The 21599-nt window shown below is 39.7% G+C and overlaps 1 protein-coding gene across 3 annotated transcripts in view; it reads left to right on the plus strand.

Moving 5' to 3' along the window:
- Positions 1-12272: 12272 nt before the first annotated feature.
- Positions 12273-21599, plus strand: part of LOC113416623 (phosphatidylinositol-binding clathrin assembly protein-like) — a 38075-nt gene continuing 28748 nt past the window's right edge. For 2 of the 3 annotated variants that reach the window (XM_026674640.2, XM_026674642.2), the window contains exon 1: positions 12273-12823. In XM_026674640.2, the coding sequence (XP_026530425.1) occupies positions 12694-12823 (130 nt within the window). In that variant the 5' untranslated portion in view covers positions 12273-12693. The remainder of the gene's footprint in view (positions 12824-21599) is intronic. The other variant, XM_087972044.1, reaches the window with a different exon arrangement.

The following is a 21599-nucleotide window of genomic DNA, read 5'->3' on the forward strand; positions in this document are numbered from 1 at the left end:
TATTTTGTTGGGAATAGCCAGTTTACTAAATTCCTCTCTTCTCCTGTCCTCTTTTCCCTTCCCCTTCCCTTCTCTCAAACAATCAGAGTTCTGGTTCAAAAGTCTCTTTTACTTTTCAATTTAGAACTGTTAATGCAACAGTCTGAATTTTGGTTGCCATTTCTTGTTTTCTCTTATCTCCTCTTTCTCCCTTTGCTTGCAATGGTTGAATTTCAGGCTAAAGTTGAAACAGTGAAAATGTTGTTAATATCTACATCTTCCTTCAGGAGAAAGCTGTCCTTTTCTGCTGGCCTTATCATTACATACATAAAAAATCTTTATATTGACATATATTGCTGCCTCTTTAATCTGGCACCCTCCAGATGTGCTAGATTTCAATTTTCAGAAATTGAAGGGAGACAACAGGAGCCAAAGACCTGGCACATCTGGAGACAGGCTTGAGTGGAAAAAATTGCTATTGCCTATTAAGTCATTTGATGTGAGAGTTCAATCAATTGATTCTTTTCAGGTATTAAGCCAAAACCTATTGAGCTGCCGAGGCAATGGACTAGACCAAAGATCTCCAACCTTGGCCACTTTCAGACTTGTGGACTTCAACTCCCAGAATTCCTCAGCCAGCTGCTGGCTGAGGAATTCTGGGAGTTGAAGTCCACAAGTCTGAAAGTGGCCAAGGTTGGAGACCCCTGGACTAGACTAAGATACACAGTTTCTCAACAGAGATTAAGATGGACTCGTTGTCATTATTTGGAATTTATTGAGTCCATAGTGGCTGGTGATATAACATATAGGGTGCCACAAAGATACCCTCGGAGAAAAGATGCAGAAATAGTTATGAAAACAAAAGCATACATTAAGCCCAGGAAATAGAATGTGCGGAATTGCTCTCCTTTAATTCATTGAGATATAAAAGGAAGAGCAGGGAAAACTTAAGTCAAAACAAGATCCCATTAGTGTAGTCTACATCAATAAAATATAGTTCTGAACGAATTTGTGGACTCACTTCCTGACCTTGAAGGACTGACATAAAATAGAAGCTGCAGGAAAACAGGTTATTCCCAAAATGTGACCAAGGAGGCTGGTGGACACCAAAGGAAGACTCTTGGAAGCATTGTTCTACTAGGGACAACCTGTCTGCCCACTTGATCTACTGACACCTACTCTATGCCCTCAAGAGGTGGTGCTAAGGTGAGTTCACCCCATGTAGGATGTTTAACATGGATTTGGTGTCATCCAACAGAACACGCTCTTCTTACGTATGTATGTCTGAACTTCCAACTTCAGAAACACTGTGATATGGAGCAGGGGTGGAATCCAACCGGTGTAACTGCCAGTTTGGTGATTTTACATTTTGTGATTTTACATTTTGGTTCTGACCAGTTCTGGAGAACCAGTAGCGGACATTTTGAGTAGTTCAGAAAACCGGCAAATCCCACCTCTGACTGGCCCCACCTCCATCTATTCTCTACCTCCTGAGTCCCAGCTGATCAGCTGGGTCTTCTTTGGTTGCCCTACACAGGAGAATGGAGCTGGAAAGCAGGCCCAGTGGGGTGGGGAGGGAATGGAGATTTTGCAGTATCCTTCCCCTGCCACCAAGCCACACCCACAGAACCGGTAGTAAAAATATTTGAATCCCCCCCACTGCAACAACCCCATGGTCACGTGATCAAAATGCAGGCATTTGACAACTAGCATGGTTGTAGCATCACCATTTGCAACCTATCCTTAAGTCTTAAGTGGAGTTAGAATCAGAAGGATATGCCTGCCACTGGTTTACATATTTACAGTTGAAAGAATGATTTAATTTAGACAAAAGGAGTTATGGGTTTGATTTTGTGAAAAATAAATCAGAAATCCTAAGGTGCGGTAGTGATGAACCTATTCTTGCCAAGGTGTATAAATTGTTACTGAATTTGAATTTAAAGAATGTATATATATATAGCACTGCATGATTCAGTGGGCATGGAACTTCTGGACATAATGTAATGCTTGAACAATGGGCGAATATATGGATGAAAGGTTTAAATTTTACACTAAGTTATAATTTAAAAGAGAATTTCTATGAGACGATGTCAAGAATTATAAAAGTATTTCAAACGAATGTTGGAAATGCAAAAGTAAAGAAGGGATCTTTTATCACTTAGGGTGGACATGTAACAAAGCAAAGAAATATTGGAATGGATTCATAACCACAGAATTCACTTAATAACTGCAATGGTTCACTTTACAACTGTGGCAAAAATGGGGCATTGGCTCACTTGCTTAGAAATGTTGTCCTCAATTGTGGACTTAAGTTGAGGATTACCCGTACTGAATTTAAATTTTCAGAGACAGTTTGAGAGTTCCCATATCTCAACCTATCTCTGAAAGCCCAAGAATACAGAACAGTGAAACATTCGGCTTTATTCAGTAAGCGGAAGCCGCTAGCAAAACTTTCAAATATATGCTTTCTTTTGTGTTTCCTTTAACATTCATGGCATAAAAAGGAGAACAAAGCTGCAAGGGCTCAGAGTATTTATTTTAACCAGTCAAGCAAGGTTTTTTTTTTCTTCTGATGTATATGTTGCTTTGTAGATCAAGAAAGTAGAACCATTGGCATAATATGGAATGAGGAAGGAAGAGGACAAGAGAAATGTGAGCTGGCTGCACATTTTGTAAAGAGAACAACTCTGGCAGTAGGCAATATGTGAAGAGAGTCATCTCATTTGGGAGAACATTTAAGAAGGATATAACTGAATTTGTTTTCTTGCCTTTGTTGTTCTTAACAGGGACCTAAAGGATTTCCAGGTTCATCCTGCTGGTCCCATTGGGCTATCTGAATTTCTGATATAATCCTCTTTCGGTTATTATGGTAATTATATTCTGAATTATCTCCCATTACAGCTAGTCCAGAATGTACAAAATAGCTACTGATTGTTATCTACAATGGTTGTTGTTTGACAGACATTGACTGTTTTATTAGTTCATCGTTGATCCTTCAAGTTAGTCCAGACAGAAGAGCAGTTGGGACCTTGGAGATCTTCTAGCCCAACCCCCTCTTAGGCAGAAAACCCTATACTATTTCAGACAAATGATTGTCCAATCTCTTCTTAAAAACTTCCAGCGTTGGAGCATTCACAACTTCTGGAGGCACGTCTACTGATTAATTGTTCTGTCAGGAAATTTCTTCTTAGTTCTAGGTTGCTTCTCTCCTTGATTAGTTTCCATCCATTGCTTCTTGTCCTACCTTAAGGTGCTTTGGAGAATAGGTTGATCCCACTCTTCCTTGTGGCAGCCCCTTAAACACTGCTATCATGTCAAGCCTTCTTTTCATTAAACTAGACCTACCCAATTCCTGCAATGTTCTTTTTTACATTGTGGCGACCAAAGCTGGATGTAGTATTCTAAGTGTGGTATTACCAAACTATTATAAACAAAGAAGCACAACTAAGTCCTATCTCAAGTGCTAATCATTCTTTGTAACCTTAATTGACCACTGAATCAAATTGGGACTTCCTCTTGGTTAGCCACTCCTGACCAAAGGTTTGGCAAGAAGCTGGTCCTGAAAGATTTTTTAACGAGTTGTTAACCTAATCTTACGTAGCTTTTTCTCTGGTAATATTACACTGATAACTAGAGCATACAAAACATTTGCTAGACCAATACTCGAATACAGCTCATCAGTCTGGAACACACATTACACATCTGATATTAACACAGTTGAGAAAGTCCAGAAATATTTCACAAGAAGAGTTCTCCACTCCTCTACTCGTTGCAGAATACCTTATGCCACCAGACTCGAAATTCTAGACCTAGAAAACCTACAACTACGCCGCCTTCGGTCCGATCTGAGTATAGTATATAAAATCATACAGCTTCAACCATAACAACACAAGAGCAAACAATAGATACAAACCCAAGGTTAATCATACCAAACTTGATTGCAGGAAATACGACTTCAGCAACAGAGTGCTCAATGTCTGGAATACTCTACCTGATTCTGTGGTTTCTTCCCCAAACCCCAAAAACTTTAACCTTAGACTTTCTACTATTGACCTCACCCCTTTCCTAAGAGGTCTGTAGGGGGCGTGCATAAGTGCACCAACATGCCTACCATCCCTGTCCTATTGTTTCTTTTATTTTTTTTATTTTTTCTTATATGTATCCATGTATTCATAACTTTGTTTTTACTTATACCTATTATCTTGTAAGCAATTGACAAAAATAATAAATAAATAAAGTAACAGTTGGAAAATTATTAAGGAGAGAGCTAACCTGGATCTAGGAGACATTTCCTGGCAGACAAAATAATCAGAGGAATGGCTTGCCTCCAGAAGCTGTAAATTCTCCATCACTGGAAGTGTTTAAGTAGAGACTGGAGAGCCACGTCTGGAATGTTATAGGGCAAGGGTCTTCAAACTTGGCAAGTTTAAGACTTGTGGGCTTCAACTCCCAGAATTCCTGAGCTAACATGACTGGAGGAGGAATTTTGGGATTTGAAGTCCACGAGTCTTAAACTTGCCAAGTTTGAAGACCCCTGATATAGGGCCTCCTGCTCAAGCAGGGAGTTGGAGTAGAAGACTCCAAGATCCCTTCCAACTGTTATTCTGTTAGACAAGGCAAAAAAAATCTTTGCCCAGTTTATAACTAATGTCAAGAAACGAGTTCTCTGAAATGTAAAAAATGTTGGCAATGTGAACCTTGTGTTTATCACAGGGATTAAGAGGCTTTCCCTGAAGCCTAGGCTGGAGAGAAGGGGTAGAGAAGGCGTTGCCTTCATGCTTTATCTGTACACTTCCTTTGATCTGATTGTGAAGTTGTGGTTGGGTTGCTTCACAATGATTAGGAAGAACCATGGCCAAGTCCAGTCAGGAAGCACACTTTATGGGTAATTTTGAGCTAGTGGCTATGTGGTTTGTTATTCAAGGAAAACTAGGTGGAGTTACCTCATCCCATCTGCAGTGGCTGGGTTCATAGAGTCACTAAATGAAACCAAATAAACCATAGTATTGTTTCATTTGAACAGCCAAGCCCCAATTGATAAATCCCCAAAGCAAATACATGAAATTCATGAAACCAGATATAACCTAGTGCAGAGGTCTCCAACCTTGGCAACTTTAAGACTTGTGGACTTCAACTCCCAGCAAATTCTCCAGCCAGCTCTGCTGGTTTATAAAACAATGACAGGTTTCATAATATTGCCAAACCATAACTTATTATATATTTAGCAATCAAGGAGAAAAACAACTAAGGAGGAATTTCCTGAGAGAGAGAACAATTAACCAATGAAACTTGCCTCCAGAAGTTGTGGGTTTCCATCACTGGAGGATTTTAAAGAGATTGGACAGCCATTTATCCAGAATTGCATAGGGTTTCTTGTTTGAGCAGGCAGGTTAGACTAGAAATCCCTTCCAACTCTTTTTATTCTGTTATTGTTATTCTGTTATTTCCTCCTCGTTGCATTAGCAAATACAGCTTGTTTATTTCTTCTGGCTCTTTCTGGAAATTCACTCAAAACTTTTAGGGATCATCTGTGACCCTAAAAGGTCACTTTGCATGTTTCTGTCCAACAGGAAAGACTAAAGACCAAGTAGGGAATAAACATCATCACAGGCAGACAGGAAAGACCATCCTACCCCAGAGTAGATCAAGAAATAATGCATTTGGACTTGTCCATCATTTGGACTTGAGGAGGGAGTCCTCAAGTGTCTTTTAAAAGTTGCACTTGTTTGACTTTGAAGGGGAGGGGGAACAAATTGCAAAATACGTTTTGTCTCAACTATGTGTCTTCTAGCAAATAATGCTGCAATCAGGATCTAACTCAGCAACCAAGTCAAGATGTCTTCAGCTGACTTCTGCTCTGGTTGAGGTTTAGCAATACAATTGCTCAACTGCTGCCTGCTGAAATGTTTGCTTCCTTTTTCCTTGCACAATGAGAGGTAGGGGAACAAACCAAATATCTAACAGATCCATGTTAGTTAGTCCCAGAGAGCAGAACAAAAACAAAAACTGAGAAGCTTCCAAGAACAGTGCCATGTAATCGGTCAAGGTGATGGACCAGGAGTGGGAGACCCAAGTGAAGTTTACTCTCAATTGTGGGAGCTCCCTAAGTGACCTTGGTGTGGTGGAATGTCGTCTGGATTCCCAGGTGGGAGGGGCTGTCTCCCTGAGGGGAAAGAAGCAGCAGCAGTGTCTGGTAGGCAGGAAGAGGGTAAAGGTGGACCCTCCCTAGCAATCCACAGAGTATATCTATGGTTATGCTATAGTTATATAATTATGCAGATAGTTGCTTTGGTCTGGCAAGATTGTGTCTATAGGTAAGATTAAAGACAAATATGAAGGTGAAAGTTCATTTTCCAAGCTTCAGCCTCATCCTACACTCGAGCTGCAGATATTCATCACTATTGCAAAGGCAAATATGTCGAAGTGTCCGTCATCCAAATAAAGTTGTCTGGAGTTTGAGTCATGGTTACTGGGCTTATAAATCCAATTGCCATGACTCAACCTTCAGACAACAATAAACTACTTGGAAGTAACTCCACATGTCCTTCTTGGGCAGTCACACTCTCTGACCCCAACATTGTGATTGTTGGAATAGAAGCAAGGTGAAGTCTGATTCCCCATTAGACCCTTGGATGGCCAGACAAAAAGCAGGCTATAAACCTGATAAAACAGATGAAATATGTGTATTTACAGGTTTTACATTGTTTACGTAGAGTCAAACTATAGTGAAAGTGGCCCTGCTCATTGGGTCCACGTCATCTATTTGATTCCTGGATCCACCCTAATCTTTCATATTGGAAGCATTATCATAAGGAAAACATCTGCATTTTTTTTTTTATCGTTCTCATTTCATTTGATAGAAGGTCAATAATTTTAATTTTGTCCACCTACCAACATTTCAATGAAATAGTAATGGAAGGAATGTGGGGAAATATCTTGTTTTTCATACCTCCAGTGGCAATAATGTAATTAAGATTAGATTCTCTGGTACAGCTTATGCTTGTCCAGTTCTCAAAGACTGCTTGGACAAGCCCTGCAGGTTTCTTGGCAAGGATTTTCAGAAGCAGTCAAGGGTCATTGCTTTCTTCATAGTGCTGAGAAAAAGTGGCTGGCCCAAAATCACCCAGCTGGCTTTATGGGGGTAGAATTCAGTCTCCCAATTTCTAGCCTGGTGCCTTAACCACTATGTATCACATGTCTGTTATTAATAAGCAATGCAAATAAATCATTGTTCCATTCTTCTGTTCTAGGTTTACTGCTCAGAAAAGGCCCTTTTAAGAACTGCACAGCTCAGGAATATGAATTTTTATTTTTGATGAGTTTTCTCCATACTTCACATGCAGGTATAAGAAAACGCTGTAAATTAAAGCAGTGCTGTACATTTGTGTCCTTCATAAGAAACAACCAATTTGTTTCGCAAGATCCTGTTTTATTGCTGTGTCCAGAGATGTTAAAGGTAGCACTTTAATGTAAAATTTAGAAAATTTAGAGAGCAGCTAGTTCACAGATTCCTTTTAAAATAAAAAAAGATACACATTTCATTATGTGGTTATAAAAGAACAGTGTATTGGGGAAGAAACTGCAGGCACACATAATTACTGGAAGAGAAAGAAGAGACACAAATACAAATTTGAATATTCAAACGTATTCATTATATTATAATCTTGAGAAATTTAATGCAAACTAGATTTTTTAAAAAAGGCATTGGCAGTTCTCTCTGAGTTTTCTCTTTTGTGGCAAGAAAGAAACAAAGGAGATAGTTAGAATGTGAGGATTATGAACGGAAGATTTCTGGGTGTCATTTAAAATTCTGCAAATGACAAAAGCAATTGTTGCATAACATCTTTGCTCAGACATAATCTTTGAGTTTCTGTTGGTTGACCCATGATACAAGGCAACTGAGTACATTAGCCATGAAATCAGTCATTGTATATGTATCAGATAAATGCTTTCTTTTAGGAGTGGAAACAAGTTATATTTTGTATAGATCTTTGCACTAAGTTGATTGCTGGAATTATTTGATCTGGACAGAGAAGTGTCTTCCTATTACCATCCTATACACAGCTGCACAGCTTACTTGTGCTTGTGAAGCTACTGTTGAGAATATCAGTTTGTTTATTTATTTATTTATTTATTTTATTTATTTATTTGATTTGCCAATTGTTTACAAGATAATAAGTATAAGTGTATACATAGTTGTGAATACATGAAATGGGTACATATAAGAAAAATAAAAGAAGAATAAGAGAAACAATAGGACAGGGACGGTAGGCACGTTGGTGCGCTTATGCACGCCCCCTACAGACCTCTTAGGAAAGGGGTGAGGTCAATAGTAGACAGTCTAAGGTTAAAGTTTTTGGGGTTTGGGGAAGAAACTACAGAGTCGGGTAGAGTATTCCAGACATTGACCACTCTATTGCTGAAGTCGTATTTCCTGCAATCAAGTTTGGTGCGGTTAACTTTGAGTTTGTATCTATTGTGTGCTCTTGTGTTGTTATGGTTGAAGCTGAAGTATTCATTGACAGGTAGGACATTGCAATGTATGATTTTATATACCATGTTTAAGTCAGACCGAAGACGGCGTAATTCAAGGTTTTCTAGTTCTAGAATTTCAAGTCTGGTGGCATAAGGTATTCTACAACGAGTAGAGGAGTGGAGAACTCTTCTTGTGAAATATTTCTGGACTTTCTCAATTGTGCTCAATTGAAGAACACAACTTGTTCTCAATTGAAGAACACAACTTGTTCTGAAATTGTAAATTTCACCAAGATTGTCTCTGAAGTTGATTTACTTATAAGCTAGTGGTCAACCGTCATAGACCATACAGTAAAGCACACTATATATACATAGAATTTTGAAACCATTTGTTGTTTGGGCAGCAATTACTCAGCATAAAGTCACAGCAGATGGCAGTATCTAGCTACTGGTGATTTGAAGAAAGCTAAACAGCATTAGATCTGATCAAAGGTTGGGCAGATGAAAGCCACAGCTCTAAAACACACCAGGAAGTCAGAGCTAAACCAGATTGTGGTTTGAATAACATCCTCAGTTTGGTAGCTCTCATCATCGGTGATGACAATATAGTATTCTGAGGAAACACCCTGATTTCCAAGGACTTCACTCTGGTCCAGCTAATAGTTTATAATTTGGCACTTGTTGAGAAAATCAACAAGGGGCTCCAGGTTCTTTTTTCTTCAGCTCAGCTGCATGTGACTATAATTTCTTGCACTAGTCTACAATTAATTTCCTTCTTTCTCTCCTTCTCCAGACTTAGTGCTTCCAATGGTTAACCATTCATGGTTCAGTTGACAACCAATTTCAAAACTGAATTGATCTTAGCCAACAGTTTGTCTGTCTGTCTGTCTATCTGTTTAGTTTATTGTCATTGCAAGATCTATCTTTTTTAGTTTAGTTTATTGTCATTGCACATTGTACAACTAGTATCTACCATCGTTATCTATCATTATCTATCATTAACTATTGAACAAAAATCTTGTGAAAACCCTAACTTTGGCCCTAAAAACATTCCATTTTAAGTCGTTCTCCAAAGGGGCGATGGTCAGCCTCTCTCCAACTTTAGATTGAAAAGGGGGGGGGGTGTTGTTGGTCTTTTGTTTTGCTTCATAGCTGAAGACTCTGATGAACAGTTTCACAGCCAAACAAAAGGATCCTATTCTTGCTCAGGGTGTACTGAAGTCAGCTTTTTCCAGATGCAGTTGGGAGCCTGGGAGCCTGGTGAAAGCTCTCATTGTATTCTCAACACAAGCATTTGCGGGCGATTGGCACTAGCACGGTCACCAATAACCCGTCCTTGCACAGGAGCCAAAACCAAATGGGATGAAGCTGAATTCACTGTACTGTACTGAGGTTTACATGGCTGGCCAGCAACAGGTCTCTCCAATTTACTGTGCTTGAGCCAACAGTTTATATACCATCCACCTATCTTAATCCTTACTAGCACTGATGATGTTACCTAGTTAGGGTAATGAAACGTCTGCAAGAAAACAACCAAGCTCAGAGAGCACCAAGGACCCCACATCCATCCATCATCTATCTATTTTTCTACCTTATCTATCCTATTTATCTATCCTTCTATCCATCCATCCATCATATAATCTCTCTACGTATCTAATTCTAAGATAAAGGTTTCCCCTGTCCAGTTGTGTCTGAGTCTAGCGGGTGGTGTCCATCTCTGTTTCTTAGCTGAAGGGAGCCAGCATTGTTATCTTCCTATCAAAGTGGTACTATTTATCTACTCACATTTGCATGCTTTCGAACTTCTAGGTGGGCAGGAGCAGGGGCAAGTAATGGGAGCTCACCCTGTTGCATGGTGTTTGGGTATCAAACCCGGGCTATCAGCTTTCAGCTGACAAAATGGCTCAGCATCTTTAACAACTGAGCTATCATGCCCTCATCTCTCTCTCTCTTATCTATCTATCTATCTATCTATCTATCTATCTATCTACCTACCTACCTACCTACCTACCTACCTATCTATCATCTATCTATCTATCTATCTATCTATCTATCTATCTATCTATCTATCTATCTATCATCTATCTATCTATCATCTATCTATCTATCATCTATCAATCTATCTATCATCTATCTATCTATCATCTATCTATCTATCATCTATCAATCTATCATCTATCAATCTATCTATCATCTATCTATCATCTATCTATCAATCTATCATCTATCAATCTATCATCTATCTATCTATCTATCTATCTATCTATCTATCTATCTATCTATCTATCATCTATCTATCATCTATCTATCTATCATCTATCAATCTATCATCTATCAATCTATCTATCATCTATCTATCTATCTATCTATCTATCATCTATCATCTATCAATCTATCAATCTATCAATCTATCTATCATCTATCTATCATCTATCATCATCTATCTATCTATCTATCTATCTATCTATCTATCATCTATCTATCTATCATCTATCTATCAATCTATCAATCATCTATCTATCTATCTATCATCTATCTTTGTTTCCTATGCCATTCATCTGGTAAACTTGCAAGATTCATTTTTGTCACCATGTATACATCCGAATTAGATTGTATTGTTTCTCTGTGTCATATAATGTATGTGAGTATATGCATAATTTTGTATTTATTTATTTTGTCATGTTTATGTAGTGTATATTGGAGATGGTGACCCTTTGAGAGCTGTATGCAACACAATTTCATTTTAATATGTGCCGATTAGTGTACATTTAAGGTAACAATACATTCTATTCTATTCTATTCTATTCTATTGTACCCTATATTATTCTATTCTATTCTGTTCTGTTCTATTCCTATTCCATTCTCTGTCAAATTTAGAACCCACCCATCTTGCTCACATAAAATCTGCACATAAGAGGCAAGGACAGTTAAAAATCCATCCTTAAATGTGAATGAAAAGGCTGGGAGCTGCCTTCGGGAAGCCGCAGAGCCACATTTTATGCAGAAGGCCAGGCAAGGGCCAGGTTGGATCAGCCAGGCAGATCCTATGTGAGACGGTCAGCATTATTAACGCCACTAATGATCGTTAATCCCCCCCTTTTTTCCCAGTAGCTACAAGGTGAAATACCGGTTCATTCCACCTTCATTCGCCTACCTAACTGCTGCATCCACACGCTCCAGACCCTGCTTGAATGCACAGAGGCTATTTTAGCTGGGCAGCTTTTTTTTTTTGCAAGCCGAAGGGGCGCGCAGCTGGAACCCAGGCCGTCTTAAGGACCCCCCCGCCCCCTCCAAAGCCTTCCCCCGACTACTGCATCCGTCTTTTCCCTTCCCTCGGCGCTGCTGCTGCTGCGGTCTCGCTCTCCTGAAGCTCTTCTGAATCCAGGCACCTAATAAACAGGTCCACCAACAAAGGACGGGGCTGCCTTCGTGTCTCCTCCAAGCCGGGGTGCAAAGGCAGCCGCCCAGAAGAGCCAGCCCACCCCCTCCTTCCCCGTGGGGCAGGGGCGAACCCAGGCAGGCGCCCACCGAGCACACACCCTGGGCTGGCTGCCCAAGAGCCGGAGGAGACCAGTACCGCCTCGGGAGTTTTGCAACAGCCCAGCCCAGCCCCGCCTCCTCCGAGGCTGCGGGGACACCCCCGTCCGCACCACCAAGGCCGTCCCGCCGCGGCAGCCATCATCGAGCCCCCTCCAGTCCCGCCAGGCTGCAAGCGAGCGACTGGCCCCGCCCCCACCACTGGAGCGCGCGCGGGGCGTGGCCGGCTAGTCAAGCCGGATGGTGGGCGTGGCCAGCGGCCTGAGGCGTCGCGGCCCGCCGGTCACATGACGCGCCGCCATTTTGTCTGGCGCGGGCGCGGGCCTCTGAGGTGAGGAGGCAGCGGCGGCGGCGGCGGCGTAGACAGGCCGGACGGGGCGGAGGTCTGGCCGGACGGGAGCCGCGTTGACGTCGTCGTCGTCGCCCGTGAGAGAGAGCGAGAGAGAGAGAAGGAAGAGAGGCCAAGGAGGGAAGCGGACAGGGCCTTCCCTCGGCTCAGCCTGGGCTGCACACGGCGGCTGGGCCGGGCTTGGCGGCGCTCCGCCCCGCGGCCTGCCTGCCGCCGCCGCCGCCGCTCCTCCTCCTCCTCCTGCTGCTGCTGCTGCTGCTGCCGCCCTGCGCCGCTGCTGAGGGCCGTCGGGGAAGTCCTCCGCTGCTGAGGGGCCGCCGGAGCCGAGCTGGGCAGGGAGCGCCGCCGCCGTCATGTCGGGCCAGTCGATTACCGACCGGATCACGGCGGCGCAGCACAGCGTCACCGGCTCGGCCATCGCTAAGGCCGTCTGCAAGGCCACCACCCACGAAGTCATGGGCCCCAAGAAGAAGCACCTCGACTGTGAGTGCGGCGGCGGCGGCGGCGGGGGGAGGGATAGCGGCCGCCGAACACGCGTGTGCATTCCGACGTTCCTCCCGCGCTCTCTACCCCGTGTCGGGGGACTCAGTGCCGGGTTCCATAGATTGTCCCCAGGGTGGGGTGGCGGCTCGTCCTGACCGGACTAACCAGGGTTTAGTCAGGCCCCGGCGGCCGGGTTTCTGCTGCGTTTGGGCCCCTGTCCAGAACAATGGGGGCTTGGGCGGTGTGGGGAGGGGGTGTTTCTGGGAAATCTGTGGTTGGGCAGCCCCCTCCCATGGGCCAAGTGGGTAAAATGGGTTCATGGCTGGGCTGCAGGGACTGACAGAATGGCTTGGAGGGAGCGTCAAACCCAATTCTCCAACGTTGCAGGAAGGATTCAGATTGAGTGTGTGAAGGGCAGAGAGGATTTTATTTTCCTCTTTTTACTCCCCCCTGGAAGAGTAAACCCTTTGGTCAGATGGGTGAGGGCATCTGTTGCAATGACCTGCCACTCTTCGTAAGCTGGCACCTGTAACCCCTCTGGCCTGGCTTGTTGGCACGCTGGCTTGTTGGCATCCCTTCCTTGGGCTGCGTTGTCAATTGCAGGATAGGATCTCTATTGTAGCAACTGTCAGAAAAGTATCTGGGTATGGAGCTATATACACACTAGGCCATCTTTTCAGATCCAAATCGCAACGTGTCATATTTAGATTCTTTTAGCTCTGCCTCTACTCACCTACCTTGGGAAGTACTGTGTAAGCCTTAGGCGGAAGGCTTTATTTTAATTGTCAGCTAAAGGAAAGGGTGGAAGGAAGGAAGCATGGGGTGATAAAGACTCTGCCTGGAGTCCTGAAGAACTGATACCCAGGTATTGAGGATCAGATAATGCTCTGGGTTAAATGGAAAAATCAATAGCTTTGGGTTAATCAGATAGCTTCCAGTCCTTATCTTTCTTGGATGAGCAGGTGCAAAGGTGACCAGCTACTTCACAATTGGGGACAACAGAAGAGGTGCAATTTGCCAGGCAAGGTTGATTAGATTTGCTGAAGCCACTTTTGGTATAAAACTCTGAGAAAGCAGGATTAAACAAATGAGTTGTTACCACTTTGATGAGTCCTGACCAGTCATAAGAGAAGGTTAAAGAGAAGGTGTGAATCAAGTTAAATGTTTCTGTCTTACTGATCAGTCGTATTCTGATGCCCTTTAGGAGAACAACTATCTGTGTTAGATTAATGGGGGTGGGAAATTGCTGTTTTAACTTTTGTTTAAAAAAAGCAAACACCAAAAGATATATAACAGAGCAACAGTTTTATTTCCTGAGTTTCTTTGTTTCCTCCAATCACTTTGTGGTGCAAATAAGCATGCCTCTTCCAAGTAACTCAGTTTTAAAATATGTCTTCTGTAAGAGATCAAGTAAGCAAGTCAAGTAACTCTTACCATAATACAACTGCTTCCAAATAAAGGACATTCTTGACCTAATGATCTGAGGTCTAAAGCCTTCTATTAACGTGTCAACCAGATAAGATAAGGCAGTGTGGTTCTTGGCTTTCAGAGCTCATCAGTATAAATTTAGTTATTCAGCCTTGCTTTTTATATAGTGGTTAAAAATGGCCGCCTTGGAAGAAGAGTTTTTATTTTATGCTAGAAAATTGCAGGAGAAAGTAATTTTTTTGGAATCAAGATGGAATTACTAAAAGGCATTATTATAGCAATAGCACTTAGACTTATATACCACTTTACAGGGCTTTACAGCCCTATCTAAGTGGTTTACAGAGTCAGAAGATTGCCCCCAACATTTTTGGGTCCTCATTTTACTCATTTTATCCACCTCAGAAGGATGGAAGGCTGAGTCAACCTTTAAATAGATGCACAGTCAATCAGATATTTTGTGTTTTTCCCCAGGACCCAGTATGATAGACATATGTTGTTTAATAATATTAAAGCTTATATCACAAGATGTAGACTGTTCCAAATAAATCTGCCATTGGCAATTCTGATCGTGATTTTGTGAATGATGTTGGTATTCAAGTGATGTTCCAGATGTTTGGCACCTAAGTCACCTATTGGTACTGTCTTCGCTTTGCCATAGTCCTTTATTTTGATCTGCAACTTTTTTTGTATTTTGGGATTTTTCTCCAGTTTCTTTCTCCTGCTATTTCCAGGTACTGTCAGGTCCACTATTCGGACTTTTTTTTTAGTCTTAGCAATTGTTAAGCCTTGTGTGGCATATGCTTATCTGTCCCAGAGGTTTTTGGCTTTTTCATTTTCTATTACTACTACTACTTCGTGTCACCAGTTCTTCGAGGCAAGTAGTATTTCTGGCAGATATTCCAATGCACCGTTGTTGCTACCTTTCTTATTCTGTTATTTGTAACAAATCTGAGTCATGATCTTGCATTATTTTATTATAGTTGGTTGCAGTCAGCTACATATTTATACTGGATTTGTCATTTTTATCAATCTATCACTATTTATTTTTTTAAAGTTTCATTCTGGCTGCTTTCATGCAGTTATTTTGATGGCATTAAGAGAGTGGCTTACCAGAATGTTTTTGTTTATTTCCAAATGCAGCCAACAGCCTGGGATTCTCTCCTTGGCTCCATTCAAATGCTAACTGGGGCTAACCCTGCTTAGCTTCTAGGATTAAGCAAGGACAACTAGTAAGCCAAAAAGATCTAAGCCCAATTATATTACTTTGCAATTTAGTAAGCAACACAGATAATAAATTATTGACTAATCAGGAATCTTATAGTTGCTCTTTGGAATTACACTGATATTAAATGCATTCCCAGAGCATGTACTGTTATTGAAACTTTCACTGTTCCTTTCTGTATTTTCCTGTTATAATGGAGCAAAAATTATAGTGCAGCATTAAGCTTTCATCACTTCAACTTTCTAAATAAGTGTTCATTTCATAGTACAAAACAGATGTCATTCTCATGTTTTATTCTGCAAAAAGGCACATTGGTAAAAACATTTACTTCTATTCTTTGATGTTGCACATAGAAATATGTACACTTTTATTTGTATTTATTTAAGGCTTACATTTCTTTTGGGACAAGACTACCTGTTCTATACTCTTCTAGCAACAAGTTTAATTTGTCACTAAAGCATGCATGCATCCATCATCTGCAGTTGGAATTAGCAGTGCTAATATGAGATTGTCATTTCCTAACCTTTCAGCTTGCCTGACTGTTGCTGACTGAATTGTGCTTATTGTAATAGAAGATGCTGGAAAAAAAACTATTTGACAAATAGGTGCATTATTTACTCTGAACTATATCTATTTAAGTCATACATGCTAATGTTTATTAACTTTCAGAGAGGTAACAGAGATCATTGTTGTTTAGCTCTAGAAGGATAATTGTTATAGGAGCAGCAAAATCTTGTGGCTTATCACTTCTTCAAATTCTCAAACTTGCGTGGATATTTAATCTCTAGTAACTACAGTCCCAAGATATTTTTCATTTATAGTGTGCAGAGATTTTGTATGTCTTCTGGTTTTTACTTCCTGTTCAGATGTCAGCTTAAAATCAGTAAACTCAATTGTATAAGGAAGTTAGAAAGTGAACAACAGGATAAGGTTGCTCAATAACATTGAAAATAACTATATTTTTAAAAAGAAAATAGATTTAATCTATTGCAGCACACACAGTTTAAATTAGTTCCACTACATTCATTTAAGAATTGTGTCTGTGTCATAGTGCAAAGAAAGAATTAATTTCAAGAAGGCATGTGAAATGCTTGTTTGGTTTTTGTTCAGCATGGTAGGAAAAATCTATACCATGCTGCTAAATTCACCATTTCTTTTGTTTGGAAAATGTCTTATTTAATGGTGAGAATGTACGGTAAGCTGATGTGATGTTGAATGACATCATTGGATGTTCATAGTACAAAAAGGTTAACAAATGCTGCCATGCTGGGTTCCTATACATACTATATATACTTATGTTTAAAAAATGTCCTGTACTGCTGCTTTTGTTGTCTTGAATTCCTTTTGCAGCACAGGGATAGAATAATATATATATTTTTAAAAAGCATTGCCAGTGCTGCATTTAAATTTTCCCCCTTCTCTGTGTTCTTGCACATAACAGTGGCTAAGATTTACAAACATTCCTTCATTCTTCAATTTTTTATGGCAATAAAGATTATTAAAATAACATATTGGAGGACAAATGAAAAGTAATATAATTTAAGAGCAGAAAGTATGTTTCGATCAGAAGACAAAATTCAGAATGCTCCTGTTCAATTCATTCAGGTCATAGACTTTCAGATCATATACTAGCTCTCGTACACATTAAGTATTGCTTCTGCATATTACATGTGCATTGATTTAAAGCTAGGAATTTATTATTTATAGCAGGGTCAAAAGTCTGATTAAACTGAGTATAGTGTCCCAATATTGACTGTTGCATTTCCTAGTCGGTCGTTCACACTAGTTGCTTTAAATTACTTTATATGTTGTTTCATTCTTGCCTCTTTGTTGCATTGTTTACATTTCAAGCTATCAGTTTTCCCTAGGATTAGTATCCCAGCATTAATTATGAAAATATAGAAGCCAGTAGTGTAAGCATGTATTTGTTAAACAAATTGTATTATGATTCAGTATAGTGATAAATCACAGTGGCTCCATTTGCATATTGTATGAGGTCAAACCAAATTAATTACGTTATGTCTTACATGATATATGTAAACCCATCCATTAGGTGGGTTTACATATCATACTAATGCATAATGTGGTTTCTTAGCATTTCAATTGTGCAAACCCTGACATTGTCATTTGGCACAATATAGGAATTTAATTACTGTGGCTCAGCTGAAGATGGCTCAGCAAAGAATAAAATAACTATACCATAATTTGCTTTATATCGCGGAGTGTCTGTTTCCTCTCAATGTGAGAGATTTAGAGCATTTATGTTTATAATATAAATATGCAAACACACACTCAAACTAGTGTTGAGTGCTTGCTTTTAGGATCATTGCTCAGGCATGTCAATTTTTCCTTCCTAGCCAATCTAGAACTTAAAAAAAAATCAGCTATTCTTATAACTGCTACTTGTAAGTTGTTTATTCCTACATAGAAAACTATTGTAAACCATAATCCCCCCCAGACACAGCCCCATCCTTTCAGTGGATAACCATGACTGCTCATTTTAAAGGTTAAGAGTGTACATGTGCGTGTCTATCTTTCTAGCTCTGTTAGAAAGTGTGTTATTCTTAGAATAAGAGCATTTTAGTACCCAGTCATAGCTTTTCTGAGTATTTCTCCACATTGTCAGCAGTTCTCGGTTTAATTCCTGGCAAGATCAGAAATGAGTATTTATTATGATCTCTAAAACTTCTCTAGAAATTAAGGTGATCTATTTTGACCTCCTCTTATATATGATGTAAATGTTTCAGGAGCCTTGGAATCTCACAGAACTGTTATTTTTATTTTAATCAGTACTTACCTATTTTATGGCTATCTATTAACTATTGCTCGCTAAACCATATATGGTTTGGAATTCACCTGCCTTACCACAATATTTCAATATGGTATGGCAGTTAAAATGCTTACTAGAGTCAAATCAGCAAATCCCCTTACGTTGCTGTGGGTGGCAATGATATTTCTACTTTAATATTAAATAAAATTATAAAATTTTGCATCTTTCCAAAAAATGATGGACTTTGAATTTACTTTGGTCTGTTTCCGATAATATATGAGATGTGTGTGTAAAGATGGACACATAATTATCAAACTTGCCTTTTCTGCAGATGTGCAGAGTGACCTACATAAATATTCTAATTTTTTCCTTCAACCCAACCTTGTGAGATAGATTTGACTAAGAGATAGTGGCTATGTTTGATCTGAGCTATGGTTTACTAATTAACCTTTCTGGATTTTTGCGCACACTGAGCCAGAAATTAAGTACCAGCCTGGATTCACACAATATACTAGGCTAAAAACCTGGCTGACCAGTCAGTGATTCAAGCAGCAGTGCAGACATAGCCAGTGACTGGCCCATAGTGACCCAGTGAACTTGTCCAGTTGAAGGTTGCAAATAATACTGCAGCAGAGGTGGGATTCTGCTTTTTTAAATAAATAAATAAATAAAATGTTAACTCAGATTTATTGCTTGATAAAAACTGTTCAGAAATCATGTGATGCAGGAATAGCTAGCTGTCATGTTCTAGATAGGCATTTTTCAGTTTCTTATCTGCTAGATGTGAAGTTGTTCACTCGTCAATAATCGATTTTCAGTACAGAAGGTTTTGTAGTTTTCCTATTGTGATTGTGAATATTGGGCAATTATGTTGATTTATTATAACAACATTCTTGCTGGCTGTTTATCTTCATTTGTCAATAGTGGCTTTAGCTGCACAACACAAATTTTTAAACCATTTTTAAAAATAGTAATTGATAGTTCTCATTCTGTAGATTGCTTTACGCTTGAGAATAAAAGCTTGAATTGATTCAATATCAAATCAACCTGCTTCACTCTAGTGCAGGCAGTGCCAACCAGCATATTCTAAGTGGATCAAGACTAGAGGATAGCTTAATATTATGAGCCAGCTGCTGAACAACAACACCAGCAATACTGTATCTGGGGATATAGTTATCACTCTTCGTAGGCAGTGAGTGTGGTAGACTTGCCACTTATTGTGATGTCTTGCTTCTACATGTATTGGGTTTTGCAAGCAATAGTGATAGTCCCTAAACATTAGTTATACCTTGGGATTATCAGTAGTCTGCAGATTTATAGCTTGCATTTGATAATAGAGGAAATCAGAATTGGATCATATCTTTAGGTAGGCATGCTGGGACAGGGAAACCACTAGATTCCTTTTGAAAACAAGAGTACCTCTAATGTGGATTTAGAGTCACTACTCCTTTGTGACGTAGAGGGCATGGCTGACTTAGATTGCCCAGTTTTGCATTTTCAGAGTGCTGAATCTTGTTCCTTCTTGAAAACACATCAAAATTGATGAATTAGGGTTCATACTTCATATTTTTCACCATCATTTCATGGTTCTGTGCCTATTAACCATTAATATAAGCCTCCATTCTCACTTAATTGCTTCATTGATTTCCCCCCCTAGGTTTAGCTTCAGTCTAGCATGTAGATGATTGTTACTAAAAGTCCATCGAGGCAACAGATATAAAATGTATAGTAATGGACAATCTTTGCGAAAAAGACAGAAAACACCCAGTGAATCAAAATCTTGGAAAGAAAAGAGATTCCTTACTGGTTGCAGAAATCTGTGTTCTAGAAAAATTTATCAGGACTTTTTGGATTTTTGGATTGAGACGTAAGAGGCAGCAATTCATAAAAATGCTGTTTTAATGCAGCTTATTATAATTCACAAAGCAGTACAAAATTATCATTGTAATGCAAACAAATACTATGGTATCTGAAATGAATGGAGTGAATTACACTGCTTGTTATTGCAGTAGGGATACTGTATTTTCCCCTCTAAAGTCCAGTTTGCACATCTAGGGAAAATGAAGGAATGCAGTATATATAGATAACAGTGATATAATGGGAAATCCAATGGGCCACTTTGAATAACCACAGTATTCATATAATCAGCATCTAATTGATGGTCCTTCATGAATAGAGGGAAACATTTCAGCTATTACTTTACAGTTTGGCACTATAATTTAGAGTTTGAACAAAATCATAGCTATCAAACAGTGGTTATCTTTTTTCATTTGTGGTCTTGAAGTGCCGAACAAAAGGCTCAAACTCCAATTTGTTGGGATTTTGTGCAGATCAGTAACGTATATTTAAAATATATTATAATGCAGTGAAATAATATATTTTAATGTATTTATTAAAATATATAAGGTTCTGAATTAACTACTGTTTTTCTGGTGCAGAATTTTTTTCCATGTTTGCTTTGAGCATTTCATCCAGTATCAACTACATCAACTGCATCATGGAGATGAGTGATCAGCTACACGGATATAGTTTCTTGTTCCGGATATATGTATGTGAATGAATTGAACGTAACACTTCCGAAGGATAGGCTAAATTCAAAGTAGACTGTGAGTTGGAAAGAGATGGAAGGGCTTGTATTTGTATATTGATCCCTGAAGATTAGGAGTTAAGGGAAGGAGTGGCTGATACTTTGATAGTCTACAGAAATTCTTTAATGAGCTTTGCCCTCTGTGGCTATCATGGACTCTCATAGCTTGATTGAAGAACATTTGGAGGGCATCAGTGGGCCTGTGCTTTCTCTGAAGAACAGGAATATTATCACTCATCTCCATGATGCAGACTTGCCCTTAGATGGTGAAGAATTACTGTACATGCTATGCTGGGTCATGTTGATAAACTATCTGCAGAACATGGTCAAAGATTAAGTTCATTTGCATCTACATTTTGGGCAGGACCATTTGCAGAAATGAAGTATTTAATTATTATATTACCCAGTTACTGAGTTGGCAGGCTATTCCTTTGTGATTTCCCAGGAACAGCTATATCAAGAAAATGGAAGAAGGAAGTTGTGGTTTGGAAAATTAAGTAGGAAATTTCTAGGAAAATGGTTACTTTTAGAGGCCTGAGCAAATTGGGAATATTTGAGCTTGGGTGATGCAGGCTTGGCCACACAAAAGGAAGAAAGAGAAATGAAATCAGGGTGATGTTTATTGTTTCAGAAGAATGCAAAATTTGAATGCTTGCCTATTGTGCTTGTTCATGGTGACAAAAATTCTAGATGAGGAAAAGTGTTACAATATGTTGTTTTACAACCTGAATCATTTGAAGAAAATGGGGAATATAGGATAGCAAGGGAA

This window comes from Notechis scutatus, chromosome 10 (genome assembly GCF_049901735.1).
Source record: "Notechis scutatus isolate UNSWTSFEM ecotype Mainland chromosome 10, rNotScu1.2, whole genome shotgun sequence".
In the NCBI taxonomy this organism is placed as follows: Eukaryota; Metazoa; Chordata; class Lepidosauria; order Squamata; family Elapidae; genus Notechis; species Notechis scutatus.